Below are 13144 nucleotides of genomic sequence, written 5' to 3' on the forward strand. Positions count from 1 at the left end.
TTGCCAACATCATTTTTGCCGTTCCATGTATTCCGTTAGTCCCCAAGCCTGCACAACATTTAGTAATTTTATTCATATTTAGTTTCTTTTGTCTTTTATTAGCATATTTGGTATTGGAGTAATCCAAAAGTAATTGAAAGTAATCAAGTTAAAGTAACCCTGCCCAACCCTGCTCACCTGGCGTGTTCTTGCTCAGTCAGTACACGGAGCAGAAAGGCTCCCTGTTGATTCGGTTCAGCTGTGGACGGGATGATGACGTAGCGACCTGGCGGTAGGTGGCCGCGAAGGACCATTTCCCGCCGCGATGAGTAGTAGCTGCTGCTTATCACGGGCCGAAGCTTGCTCAAATCCTCGGGCGTCAGGTGGGTGCCCTCTTTAGGTGCCTTGATAGAGCAAAACCAGCGTCAAACGCATGATAAAACTCAATGAAAGATACTGTCCAAAAAACCGTTCACAAAAGTTTGATGTTTTGGTAAGAAGAACACCTGAACAGGGACTTGAACCCTGGACGCTCACATTAAAAGTGTGATGCTCTACCAACTGAGCTATCCAAGCTCTGATACCTGGCATTTTGCCGGACACATCAGTGTTGGCCTAAGTGCTTTTACCGGTGAAAACATATATTGTCCAAGTACCACCCACGAATGTAGGATGATATGTGTAAGAAGAACACCTGTACAGGGGCTGTAACCCTGCACCCTCAGATTAAAAGTCTAATGCTCTGCTAACTGAGCTATCCAGGCTATAACGCTACCTATTATGCCAGAAAAATCAGTGCTGGCCTAAGTGCTTTTACCGGTGAAAGCATATATTGTCCAAGTACCACCCACGAATGTAGGATGATTTTGGTAAGAAGAATACCGGTACAGGGGCTACAACACAACCCTGGACCCTGAGATTAAAACCACTCACAAGAGTTTGAGGTTTTGAGAAGAACACCTGAACAGGGGCTACAACCCTGGACCCTCAGATTAAAAGTCTAATGCTCCACCAACTGAGCTATCAAGGCTCTGATGAAAGCTATTTTGCCGGACAGATCAATGTTGGCCTAAGTGCTTTTACCGGTGTAAACATATATTGTCCAAGTACCACACACGAATGTAGGATGATTTTGGTAAGAAGAACACCGGTACAGGGGCTACAACACAACCCTGGACCCTCAGATTAAAAGTCTAATGCTCTACCAACTGAACTATCCAGGGTCTAATGGCAACCATTTTGCCAGAAAAATTGGTGTTGGGCTAAGTGCTTTTACCAGTAAATTGATAAAACCCAATGATAGATACTGTCCAAAAACCGCACACAAAAGTTTGATGTTTTGGGAAGAAGAACACCTGAACAGGGACTTGAACCCTGGACCCTCAGATTAAAAGTCTGATGCTCTACCGACCGAGCCATCCAGGCTCTGATGCCAAGGATTTTGCCGGACGGATCAGTGTAGGCCTAAGTGCTTTTACCGGTGAAAACATCTCATCTCATCAGCTACACAACTTATCCTCAGTAGGGTGGCGGGGGTGCTGGAGCCCATCCCAGCAATCATCGGGCAGTGGGCAGGGGACACCCTGAACTGGTTGCCAGCCAATCGCAGGGCACACGGGAACATACAACTCACTCGCTCATTTACACCTAGGGACAATTTGGACCGACCAATTCAACTAAAATGCATGTTTTTGGAATGTGGGAGGAAGCCGGAGTGCCCGGAGGAAACCCACACAAGCACGGGGAGAACATACAAACTCCGCACAGGAAGTCTGGAGCTGAATTTGAACCCATGCAGGAGGTTCCCAAGACATGAACTGTGCCGCACACGCGCTACCCACTGCGCTGCCGTGCTGCCCCCAGTGAAAACATATTGCCCAATTACCACCCACGGATGTAAGATGATTTGGGTGAGAAGAACACCTGTACAGGGGCTTCAACCCTTGACCCTCAGATTAAAAGTCTAATGCTCTACCAACTGAGCTATCCAGGATGTAATGGCAACCACTTTGCCAGACAAATCGGTGTTGGGCTCAGTGCTTTTACCGGTAAATTGATAAAACTCAATGAAAGATACTGTCCAAAAACCACTCACAAGAGTTTGATGTTTTGGTAAGAAGAACGCCTGAACAGGGACTTGAACCGTGGACCCTCAGATTAAAAGTCTGATGCTCTACCGACTGAGCTATCCAGGCTCTGATGTCAGCTATTTTGCCGCACAGATCATTGTTGGCCTAAGTGCTTTTACCGGTGAAAACATATATTGTCCAAGTACCACCCACAAATGTAGGATGATTTTGGTAAGAAGAATACTTGTACAGGGGCTACAACCCTGGACCCTCAGATTAAAAGTCTAATCCTCTACCAACTGAGCTATCAAGGCTCTGATGCCAGCTATTTTGCCGGACAGATCAATGTTGGCCTAAGTGCTTTTACCGGTGAAAACATATATTGTCCAAGTACCACCCACAAATGTAGGATGATTTTGGTAAGAAGAATACTTGTACAGGGGCTACAACCCTGGACCCTCAGATTAAAAGTCTAATCCTCTACCAACTGAGCTATCAAGGCTCTGATGCCAGCTATTTTGCCGGACAGATCAATGTTGGCCTAAGTGCTTTTACCGGTGAAAACATATATTGTCCAAGTACCACACACGAATGTAGGATGATTTTGGTAAGAAGAACACCTGTACAGGGGCTACAACACAACCCTGGACCCTCAGATTAAAAGTCTAATGCTCTACCAACTGAGCTATCCAGGCTCTAATGGCAACCATTTTGCCAGAAAAATCGGTGTTGGGCTAAGTGCTTTTACCGGTAAATTGAAAAAACTCAATGATAGATACTGTCCAAAAAGCGCACACAGAAGTTTGATGTTTTAGTAAGAAGAACACCTGAACAGGGACTTGAACCCTAGACCCTCAGATTAAAAGTCTGATGCTCTACCGACTGAGCTATCCAGGCTCTGCTGCCAAGGATTTTGCCGGACGGATCAGTGTAGGCCTAAGTGCTTTTACCAGCGAAAACATCTCATCTCATCAGCTACACCGCTTATCCTCAGTAGGGTCGCGGGGTGCTGGAGCTCATCCCAGCAATCATTGGGCAGTGGGCAGGGGACACCCTAAAATGATTGCCAGCCAATCGCAGGGCACACGGGGACATACAACTCACTCGCTCATTTCCACCTAGGGACAATTTGGACCTACCAATTCAACAGAAATGCATGTTTTTGGAATGTGGGAGGAAACTGGAGTGCCCGGAGGAAACCCACGCAAGCACGGGGAGAACATACAAACTCTGCACAGGAAGTCTGGAGCTAGATTTGAACCCACGCAGGAGGTTCCCAAGACGAGATCTGTGCCGCACACGCGCTACCCACTGCGCTGCCGTGCTGCCCCCAGTGAAAACATATTGCCCAACTACCACCCACGGATGTAAGATGATTTGGGTGAGAAGAACACCTGTACAGGGGCTTCAACCCTTGACCCTCAGATTAAAAGTCTAATGCTCTACCAACTGAGCTATCCAGGATGTAATGGCAACCACTTTGCCAGACAAATCGGTGTTGGGCTCAGTGCTTTTACCGGTAAATTGATAAAACTCAATGAAAGATACTGTCCAAAAACCACTCACTAGAGTTTGATGTTTTGGTAAGAAGAACGCCTGAACAGGGACTTGAACCCTGGACCCTCAGATTAAAAGTCTGATGCCCTACCGACTGAGCTATCCAGGCTCTGAAGCCAGCTATTTTGCCGCACAGATCATTGTTGGCCCAACTGCTTTTACCGGTGAAAACATATATTGTCCAAGTACCACGAACGAATGTAGGATGATTTTGGTAAGAAGAATTCCTGTACAGGGGCTACAACACAACCCTGGACCCTCAGATTAAAAGTCTAATGCTCTACCAACTGAGCTATCCAGGCTCTAATGGCAAACATTTTGCCAGAAAAATCGGTGTTGGGCTCAATACTTTGACCGGAAAATTGATAAAACTCGATGAAAGATACTGTCCAAAAACCACTCACAAGAGTTTGAGGTTTTGAGAAGAACACCTGAACAGGGACTTGAACCCTGGACCCTCAGATTAAAAGTCTGATGCTCTACCGACTGAGCTATCCAGGCTCTGATGCCATCTATTTTGCCGGAAAGATCAGTGTTGGCCTAAGTGCTTCTACCGGTGAAAGCATATATTGTCCAAGTACCACCCACAAATGTAGGATGATTTTGGTAAGAAGAATACTTGTACAGGGGCTACAACCCTGGACCCTCAGATTAAAAGTCTAATCCTCTACCAACTGAGCTATCAAGGCTCTGATGAAAGCTATTTTGCCGGACAGATCAATGTTGGCCTAAGTGCTTTTACCGGTGAAAACATATATTGTCCAAGTACCACACACGAATGTAGGATGATTTTGGTAAGAAGAACACCGGTACAGGGGCTACAACACAACCCTGGACCCTCAGATTAAAAGTCTAATGCTCTACCAACTGAGCTATCCAGGCTCTAATGGCAACCATTATGCCAGAAAAATCGGTGTTTGGGCTAAGTGCTTTTACCGGTAAATTGAAAAAACTCAATGATAGATACTGTCCAAAAAGCGCACACAAAAGTTTGATGTTTTAGTAAGAAGAACACCTGAACAGGGACTTGAACCCTGGACCCTCAGATTAAAAGTCTGATGGTCTACCGACTGAGCTATCCAGGCTCTGCTGCCAAGGATTTTTCCGGACGGATCAGTGTAGGCCTAAGTGCTTTTACCAGCGAAAACATCTCATCTCATCAGCTACACCGCTTATCCTCAGTAGGGTCGCGGGGTGCTGGAGCTCATCCCAGCAATCATTGGGCAGTGGGCAGGGGACACCCTAAAATGATTGCCAGCCAATCGCAGGGCACACGGGGACATACAACTCACTCGCTCATTTCCACCTAGGGACAATTTGGACCTACCAATTCAACAGAAATGCATGTTTTTGGAATGTGGGAGGAAACTGGAGTGCCCGGAGGAAACCCACGCAAGCACGGGGAGAACATACAAACTCTGCACAGGAAGTCTGGAGCTAGATTTGAACCCACGCAGGAGGTTCCCAAGACGAGATCTGTGCCGCACACGCGCTACCCACTGCGCTGCCGTGCTGCCCCCAGTGAAAACATATTGCCCAATTACCACCCACGGATGTAAGATGATTTGGGTGAGAAGAACACCTGTACAGGGGCTTCAACCCTTGACCCTCAGATTAAAAGTCTAATGCTCTACCAACTGAGCTATCCAGGATGTAATGGCAACCACTTTGCCAGACAAATCGGTGTTGGGCTCAGTGCTTTTACCGGTAAATTGATAAAACTCAATGAAAGATACTGTCCAAAAACCACTCACTAGAGTTTGATGTTTTGGTAAGAAGAACGCCTGAACAGGGACTTGAACCCTGGACCCTCAGATTAAAAGTCTGATGCCCTACCGACTGAGCTATCCAGGCTCTGAAGCCAGCTATTTTGCCGCACAGATCATTGTTGGCCCAACTGCTTTTACCGGTGAAAACATATATTGTCCAAGTACCACGAACGAATGTAGGATGATTTTGGTAAGAAGAATTCCTGTACAGGGGCTACAACCTAACCCTGGACCCTCAGATTAAAAGTCTAATGCTCTACCAACTGAGCTATCCAGGCTCTAATGGCAAACATTTTGCCAGAAAAATCGGTGTTGGGCTCAATACTTTGACCGGAAAATTGATAAAACTCGATGAAAGATACTGTCCAAAAACCACTCACAAGAGTTTGAGGTTTTGAGAAGAACACCTGAACAGGGACTTGAACCCTGGACCCTCAGATTAAAAGTCTGATGCTCTACCGACTGAGCTATCCAGGCTCTAATGCCATCTATTTTGCCGGAAAGATCAGTGTTGGCCTAAGTGCTTCTACCGGTGAAAGCATATATTGTCCAAGTACCACCCACAAATGTAGGATGATTTTGGTAAGAAGAATACTTGTACAGGGGCTACAACCCTGGACCCTCAGATTAAAAGTCTAATCCTCTACCAACTGAGCTATCAAGGCTCTGATGAAAGCTATTTTGCCGGACAGATCAATGTTGGCCTAAGTGCTTTTACCGGTGAAAACATATATTGTCCAAGTACCACACACGAATGTAGGATGATTTTGGTAAGAAGAACACCGGTACAGGGGCTACAACACAACCCTGGACCCTCAGATTAAAAGTCTAATGCTCTACCAACTGAGCTATCCAGGCTCTAATGGCAACCATTATGCCAGAAAAATCGGTGTTTGGGCTAAGTGCTTTTACCGGTAAATTGAAAAAACTCAATGATAGATACTGTCCAAAAAGCGCACACAAAAGTTTGATGTTTTAGTAAGAAGAACACCTGAACAGGGACTTGAACCCTGGACCCTCAGATTAAAAGTCTGATGGTCTACCGACTGAGCTATCCAGGCTCTGCTGCCAAGGATTTTTCCGGACGGATCAGTGTAGGCCTAAGTGCTTTTACCAGCGAAAACATCTCATCTCATCAGCTACACCGCTTATCCTCAGTAGGGTCGCGGGGTGCTGGAGCTCATCCCAGCAATCATTGGGCAGTGGGCAGGGGACACCCTAAAATGATTGCCAGCCAATCGCAGGGCACACGGGGACATACAACTCACTCGCTCATTTCCACCTAGGGACAATTTGGACCTACCAATTCAACAGAAATGCATGTTTTTGGAATGTGGGAGGAAACTGGAGTGCCCGGAGGAAACCCACGCAAGCACGGGGAGAACATACAAACTCTGCACAGGAAGTCTGGAGCTAGATTTGAACCCACGCAGGAGGTTCCCAAGACGAGATCTGTGCCGCACACGCGCTACCCACTGCGCTGCCGTGCTGCCCCCAGTGAAAACATATTGCCCAATTACCACCCACGGATGTAAGATGATTTGGGTGAGAAGAACACCTGTACAGGGGCTTCAACCCTTGACCCTCAGATTAAAAGTCTAATGCTCTACCAACTGAGCTATCCAGGATGTAATGGCAACCACTTTGCCAGACAAATCGGTGTTGGGCTCAGTGCTTTTACCGGTAAATTGATAAAACTCAATGAAAGATACTGTCCAAAAACCACTCACTAGAGTTTGATGTTTTGGTAAGAAGAACGCCTGAACAGGGACTTGAACCCTGGACCCTCAGATTAAAAGTCTGATGCCCTACCGACTGAGCTATCCAGGCTCTGAAGCCAGCTATTTTGCCGCACAGATCATTGTTGGCCCAACTGCTTTTACCGGTGAAAACATATATTGTCCAAGTACCACGAACGAATGTAGGATGATTTTGGTAAGAAGAATTCCTGTACAGGGGCTACAACACAACCCTGGACCCTCAGATTAAAAGTCTAATGCTCTACCAACTGAGCTATCCAGGCTCTAATGGCAAACATTTTGCCAGAAAAATCGGTGTTGGGCTCAATACTTTGACCGGAAAATTGATAAAACTCGATGAAAGATACTGTCCAAAAACCACTCACAAGAGTTTGAGGTTTTGAGAAGAACACCTGAACAGGGACTTGAACCCTGGACCCTCAGATTAAAAGTCTGATGCTCTACCGACTGAGCTATCCAGGCTCTAATGCCATCTATTTTGCCGGAAAGATCAGTGTTGGCCTAAGTGCTTCTACCGGTGAAAGCATATATTGTCCAAGTACCACCCACAAATGTAGGATGATTTTGGTAAGAAGAATACTTGTACAGGGGCTACAACCCTGGACCCTCAGATTAAAAGTCTAATCCTCTACCAACTGAGCTATCAAGGCTCTGATGAAAGCTATTTTGCCGGACAGATCAATGTTGGCCTAAGTGCTTTTACCGGTGAAAACATATATTGTCCAAGTACCACACACGAATGTAGGATGATTTTGGTAAGAAGAACACCGGTACAGGGGCTACAACACAACCCTGGACCCTCAGATTAAAAGTCTAATGCTCTACCAACTGAGCTATCCAGGCTCTAATGGCAACCATTATGCCAGAAAAATCGGTGTTTGGGCTAAGTGCTTTTACCGGTAAATTGAAAAAACTCAATGATAGATACTGTCCAAAAAGCGCACACAAAAGTTTGATGTTTTAGTAAGAAGAACACCTGAACAGGGACTTGAACCCTGGACCCTCAGATTAAAAGTCTGATGGTCTACCGACTGAGCTATCCAGGCTCTGCTGCCAAGGATTTTTCCGGACGGATCAGTGTAGGCCTAAGTGCTTTTACCAGCGAAAACATCTCATCTCATCAGCTACACCGCTTATCCTCAGTAGGGTCGCGGGGTGCTGGAGCTCATCCCAGCAATCATTGGGCAGTGGGCAGGGGACACCCTAAAATGATTGCCAGCCAATCGCAGGGCACACTGGGACATACAATTCACTCGCTCATTTCCACCTAGGGACAATTTGGACCTACCAATTCAACAGAAATGCATGTTTTTGGAATGTGGGAGGAAACTGGAGTGCCCGAGGGAAACCCACGCAAGCACGGGAAGAACATACAAACTCCGCACAGGAAGTCTGGAGCTAGAATTGAACCCACGCAGGACGTTCCCAAGACATGATCTGTGCCGCACACGCGCTACCCACTGCGCTGCCGTGCTGCCCCCAGTGAAAACATATTGCCCAATTACCACCCACGGATGTAAGATGATTTGGGTGAGAAGAACACCTGTACAGGGGCTTCAACCTTGACCCTCAGATTAAAAGTCTAATGCTCTACCAACTGAGCTATCCAGGATGTAATGGCAACCACTTTGCCAGACAAATCGGTGTTGGGCTCAGTGCTTTTACCGGTAAATTGATAAAACTCAATGAAAGATACTGTCCAAAAACCACTCGCAAGAGTTTGATGTATTGGTAAGAAGAATGCCTGAACAGGGACTTGAACCCTGGACCCTCAGATTAAAAGTCTGATGCTCTACCGACTGAGCTATCCAGGCTCTGATGCCAGCTATTTTGCTGCACAGATCATTGTTGGCCTAAGTGCTTTTACCGGTGAAAACATATATTGTCCAAGTACCACCCACGAACGTTGGATGATTTTGGAAAGAAGAACACCTGTACAGGGGCTACAATCCTGGACCCTCAGATTAAAAGTCTAATGCTCTACCAACTGAGCTATCCAGGCTCTAATGACAACCAGCTCCCCAGGCTATAACAGCAGCCATTTTGCCAGAAAAATCGGTGTTGGGCTAAGTGCTTTTACCGGTAAATTGAAAAAACTCAATGATAGATACTGTCCAAAAAGCGCACACAAAAGTTTGATGTTTTAGTAAGAAGAACGCCTGGACAGGGACTTGAACCGTGGACCCTCAGATTAAAAATCTAATGCTCTGCCGACTGAGCTATCCAGGCTCTGCTACCAAGGATTTTGCCGGACGGATCAGTGTAGGCCTAAGTGCTTTTACCAGGGAAAACATCACATCTCATCAGCTACACCGCTTATCCTCAGTAGGGTCGCGGGGTGCTGGAGCTCATCCCAGCAATCATTGGGCAGTGGGCAGGGGACACCCTAAAATGATAGCCAGCCAATCGCAGGTCACACGGGGACATACAACTCACTCGCACATTTCCACCTAGGGACAATTTAGACCTACCAATTCAACTGAAATGCATGTTTTTGGAATGTGGGAGGAAACTGGAGTGCCCGGAGGAAACCCACGCAAGCACGGGGAGAACATACAAACTCTGCACAGAAAGTCTGGAGCTAGATTTGAACCCACGCAGGAGGTTCCCAAGACATGATCTGTGCCGCACACACGCTACCCACTGCGCTGCCGTGCTGCCCCCAGTGAAAACATATTGCCCAATTACCACCCACGGATGTAAGATGATTTGGGTGAGAAGAACACCTGTACAGGGGCTTCAACCCTTGACCCTCAGATTAAAAGTCTAATGCTCTACCAACTGAGCTATCCAGGATGTAATGGCAACCACTTTGCCAGACAAATCGGTGTTGGGCTCAGTGCTTTTACCGGTAAATTGATAAAACTCAATGAAAGATACTGTCCAAAAACCACTCACAAGAGTTTGATGTTTTGGTAAGAAGAACGCCTGAACAGGGACTTGAACCCTGGACCCTCAGATTAAAAGTCTGATGCTCTACTGACTGAGCTCTCCAGGCTCTGAAGCCAGCTATTTTGCCGCACAGATCATTGTTGGCCTAAGTGCTTTTACAGGTGAAAACATATATTGTCCAAGTACCACCCACGAACGTTGGATGATTTTGGAAAGAAGAACACCTGTACAGGGGCTAGACCCTAGACCCTCAGATTGAAAGTCTAATGCTTTACTAACTGAGCTATCCAGGCTATAATGGCACCCATTTTGCCAGAAAAATCAGTGCTGGCCTAAGTGCTTTTACCGGTGAAAACATATATTGTCCAAGTACCACCCATGAACATTGGATGATTTTGGAAAGAAGAACACCTGTACAGGGGCTATAACCCTAGACCCTCAGATTGAAGGTCTAATGCTTTACTAACTGAGCTATCCGGGCTCTGATGCCAGGTATTATGCCACACAAATCAGTGTAGGCCTAAGTGCTTTTACAGGTGAAAACATATATTGTTCAATTACCACCCACGGATGTAGGATGATTTTGGTAAGAAGAACACCTGTACAGGGGCTTCAACCCTGGACCCTCAGATTAAAAGTCTAATGATCTACCAACTGAGCTATCCAGGCTCTAATGGCAACTATTTTGCCAAAAAAATCGGTGTTGGGCTAAGTGCTTTTACCAGTAAATAGATAAAACTCAATGAAAGACACTGTCCAAAAACAGTTCACAAAAGTTTGATGTTTTGGTAAGAAGAAGACCTGAACAGGGACTTGAACCCTGGACCCTCAGATTAAAAGTCTGATGCTCTACCGACTGAGCTCTCCAGGCCCTATTGTTAGAAATTTTGCCGGACAAATCAGTGTTGGGCTAAGTGCTTTTACCGGTGAAAACATATATTGTCCAAGTACCACCCACGAATGTAGGATGATTTTGGAAAGAAGAACACCTGTACAGGGGCTACAATCCTGGACCCTCAGATTAAAAGTCTAATGCTCTACCAACTGAGCTATCCAGGCTCTAATGACAACCAGCTCCCCAGGCTATAACAGCAGCCATTTTGCCAGAAAAATCGGTGTTGGGCTAAGTGCTTTTACCGGTAAATTGAAAAAACTCAATGATAGATACTGTCCAAACACCGCACACAAAAGTTTGATGTTTTGGTAAGAAGAACACCTGAACAGGGACTTGAACGCTAGACCCACAGATTAAAAGTCTGATGCTCTACTGACTGAGATAGCTGGGCTCTGCTACTGATATATTTGTCTGATAATTAGTTTATTCCCAAGTGCTCCTACTGGTAAATTAATGGACCTCAATGTAAGATTTTGTTGTACTGCTAACCAGTGTTCCCTCTAAACTGCGCTCGTGCGCAATTGCGCACTACTCACACATTCTTGGCGCACAAGAATATCTAGCCAGCGCACAAAAATGAGGGCTCAAAATTTCTTATTACGAAGCGACTTAAGTCAAAGTTACAGTGCATGAAGGTAAACATACACGGGTTCCCCTGACGTTGTGTCCTAAATGCGGTATTTTGAAGTCGAATGAAGTTGAGTAAAGTTAGTAGAGTATGTCGAGAACCGGCTTCTTCGGCTCGGCTCACTAAAAAGGGTCATAAACGGCTCTTCAGGTTGTTTTTGCTTCTTTAATCCCAACATGACCAAATATTGAGTAAAATTATGCACAAAATGACTTAAAGGAAGGGGGGAATAGAACAAAAAAATACCAAAATTAAAAAGTAGTGAAAAGCTCAGAAAAAAAGAAACAAAAGGAAGATAAAAAAGAAGGAAAAATTTAGAAAAAAGCCAGAAGAAAAGAAAAGAAAGAAATATAGGAAAAAAGTAAATAGAGAACAAAAAGAAAAAAGTAACAGCTTGGAAAAAATAAACACAATGAGATTTTTTTTAAAAGAATTAAAAAAAAAAAGTAGAAAAAAACCACACCGAAAAAAGAATAAAAAGTTTGTGTTGCATTCAAATAATTTCCAATTATATCAAGTGAATCGTGTTCTCAACATTGTACTTCCACTAAAAATGTGATTAAGTACAGTTCGGTATCTTACAACCGACTAAATAAGCCCCCAAAAATGCGACAAAATATATCAGGAAATGACAAGAAATGGATATCTTGTGAAAGAATTGTAAGAACAAACGACGTATGTAGGCCGTACAAGCTTTGCAATAGTACATGAGTCAATTCATTCAAAAGAATAAAATAATTTTGCATTGCCGGAAACTCAGCAAAATGTAACTTGATGTCAAGTTTTGGACATGTTTGATAATGAATTATCTTGCCACACTTGGGATTATGGTGGCTCACTGTTGTTTCAAGCGTTGCTCACCGACTTTGTGTGAACGCTCAGACCCGTAGAAAATTAGAGGGAACATTGCTGCTAACGAATGTTTGTGTTTTAGTAATAACAATACCTAAAAAAGAACATGAATCGTGTACACTCAGATTAAAATACAGATGCTCTACTAAATAAGATATCGAAGCTCTGCTGGCAGCTTCTTTGCCCGAGAATTCAGTGTTTGCCTATGTTTTGTTACTGGTAAAAGCTAAATGGAACTCAATGAAAAATACTACTAAACTAATACTCAAGAATCTTTTGGTAATAACACCTGAACAGGGACTTCAACCCGAAACCCTCAGATTAAAAGTCTGATGCTCTGCCGACTGAGCTATCCAGGCTCGCATGGCATAAAATCAGTGTTACACCTGAAAAGGGACATGAATCCTGCACACTCAGATTAAGATACTGATGCTCTACCAATTAGGCTATCTAGGCTCTGCTAGCAGCTCCTTTGCCCGAGAATTCAGTGTTTTGCTACTGCCTTCACCAGTAAAAGATAAATGGATCTCAATGAAGATTATTGTTCAAGTAAGGCTCAGGAACATTAGAGGTTTTGGTAAGAAGAACACCTGATTAGAGACTTAAACACCGGACTCTCCGTGTAGGAACCTAATGCCCTACCAACTGAGCCATCCAGGCTCTGCTAGCAGTGTCTTTGTCTGAGAATTCGTTGTTTTTTTGTGGGTTTTTTTTGCCCAAGTGACTTTACCGGTAAAAGATCA

The 13144-nt window shown here is 44.9% G+C and overlaps 1 protein-coding gene and 13 non-coding genes across 14 annotated transcripts in view; all 14 read right to left on the reverse strand.

The window, feature by feature from the left end:
• LOC148357873 (calpain-9) overlaps positions 1–13144 on the reverse strand; it is a 31595-nt gene that overhangs the window by 5363 nt on the left and 13088 nt on the right. The window contains exon 11 of the mRNA XM_088346188.1: positions 178–383. Within this exon, the coding sequence (XP_088202314.1) occupies positions 178–383 (206 nt within the window). The remainder of the gene's footprint in view (positions 1–177; positions 384–13144) is intronic.
• Positions 1332–1404, reverse strand: trnak-uuu (transfer RNA lysine (anticodon UUU)). The gene has a single exon. It is a non-coding gene; the product is annotated as a tRNA-Lys (tRNA).
• trnak-uuu (transfer RNA lysine (anticodon UUU)) lies at positions 2102–2174 on the reverse strand. The gene has a single exon. It is a non-coding gene; the product is annotated as a tRNA-Lys (tRNA).
• On the reverse strand, positions 2873–2945 carry trnak-uuu (transfer RNA lysine (anticodon UUU)). The gene has a single exon. It is a non-coding gene; the product is annotated as a tRNA-Lys (tRNA).
• trnak-uuu (transfer RNA lysine (anticodon UUU)) lies at positions 3642–3714 on the reverse strand. Its single transcript has one exon. It is a non-coding gene; the product is annotated as a tRNA-Lys (tRNA).
• On the reverse strand, positions 4034–4106 carry trnak-uuu (transfer RNA lysine (anticodon UUU)). Its single transcript has one exon. It is a non-coding gene; the product is annotated as a tRNA-Lys (tRNA).
• On the reverse strand, positions 4618–4690 carry trnak-uuu (transfer RNA lysine (anticodon UUU)). Its single transcript has one exon. It is a non-coding gene; the product is annotated as a tRNA-Lys (tRNA).
• Positions 5387–5459, reverse strand: trnak-uuu (transfer RNA lysine (anticodon UUU)). The gene has a single exon. It is a non-coding gene; the product is annotated as a tRNA-Lys (tRNA).
• trnak-uuu (transfer RNA lysine (anticodon UUU)) lies at positions 5779–5851 on the reverse strand. Its single transcript has one exon. It is a non-coding gene; the product is annotated as a tRNA-Lys (tRNA).
• On the reverse strand, positions 6363–6435 carry trnak-uuu (transfer RNA lysine (anticodon UUU)). The gene has a single exon. It is a non-coding gene; the product is annotated as a tRNA-Lys (tRNA).
• Positions 7132–7204, reverse strand: trnak-uuu (transfer RNA lysine (anticodon UUU)). Its single transcript has one exon. It is a non-coding gene; the product is annotated as a tRNA-Lys (tRNA).
• On the reverse strand, positions 7524–7596 carry trnak-uuu (transfer RNA lysine (anticodon UUU)). The gene has a single exon. It is a non-coding gene; the product is annotated as a tRNA-Lys (tRNA).
• trnak-uuu (transfer RNA lysine (anticodon UUU)) lies at positions 8108–8180 on the reverse strand. Its single transcript has one exon. It is a non-coding gene; the product is annotated as a tRNA-Lys (tRNA).
• On the reverse strand, positions 8876–8948 carry trnak-uuu (transfer RNA lysine (anticodon UUU)). Its single transcript has one exon. It is a non-coding gene; the product is annotated as a tRNA-Lys (tRNA).

The sequence above is a fragment of the Urocampus carinirostris genome, chromosome 10, assembly GCF_059441175.1.
Source record: "Urocampus carinirostris isolate Australia breed hairy pipefish chromosome 10, RoL_Ucar_1.0, whole genome shotgun sequence".
In the NCBI taxonomy this organism is placed as follows: domain Eukaryota; kingdom Metazoa; phylum Chordata; class Actinopteri; order Syngnathiformes; family Syngnathidae; genus Urocampus; species Urocampus carinirostris.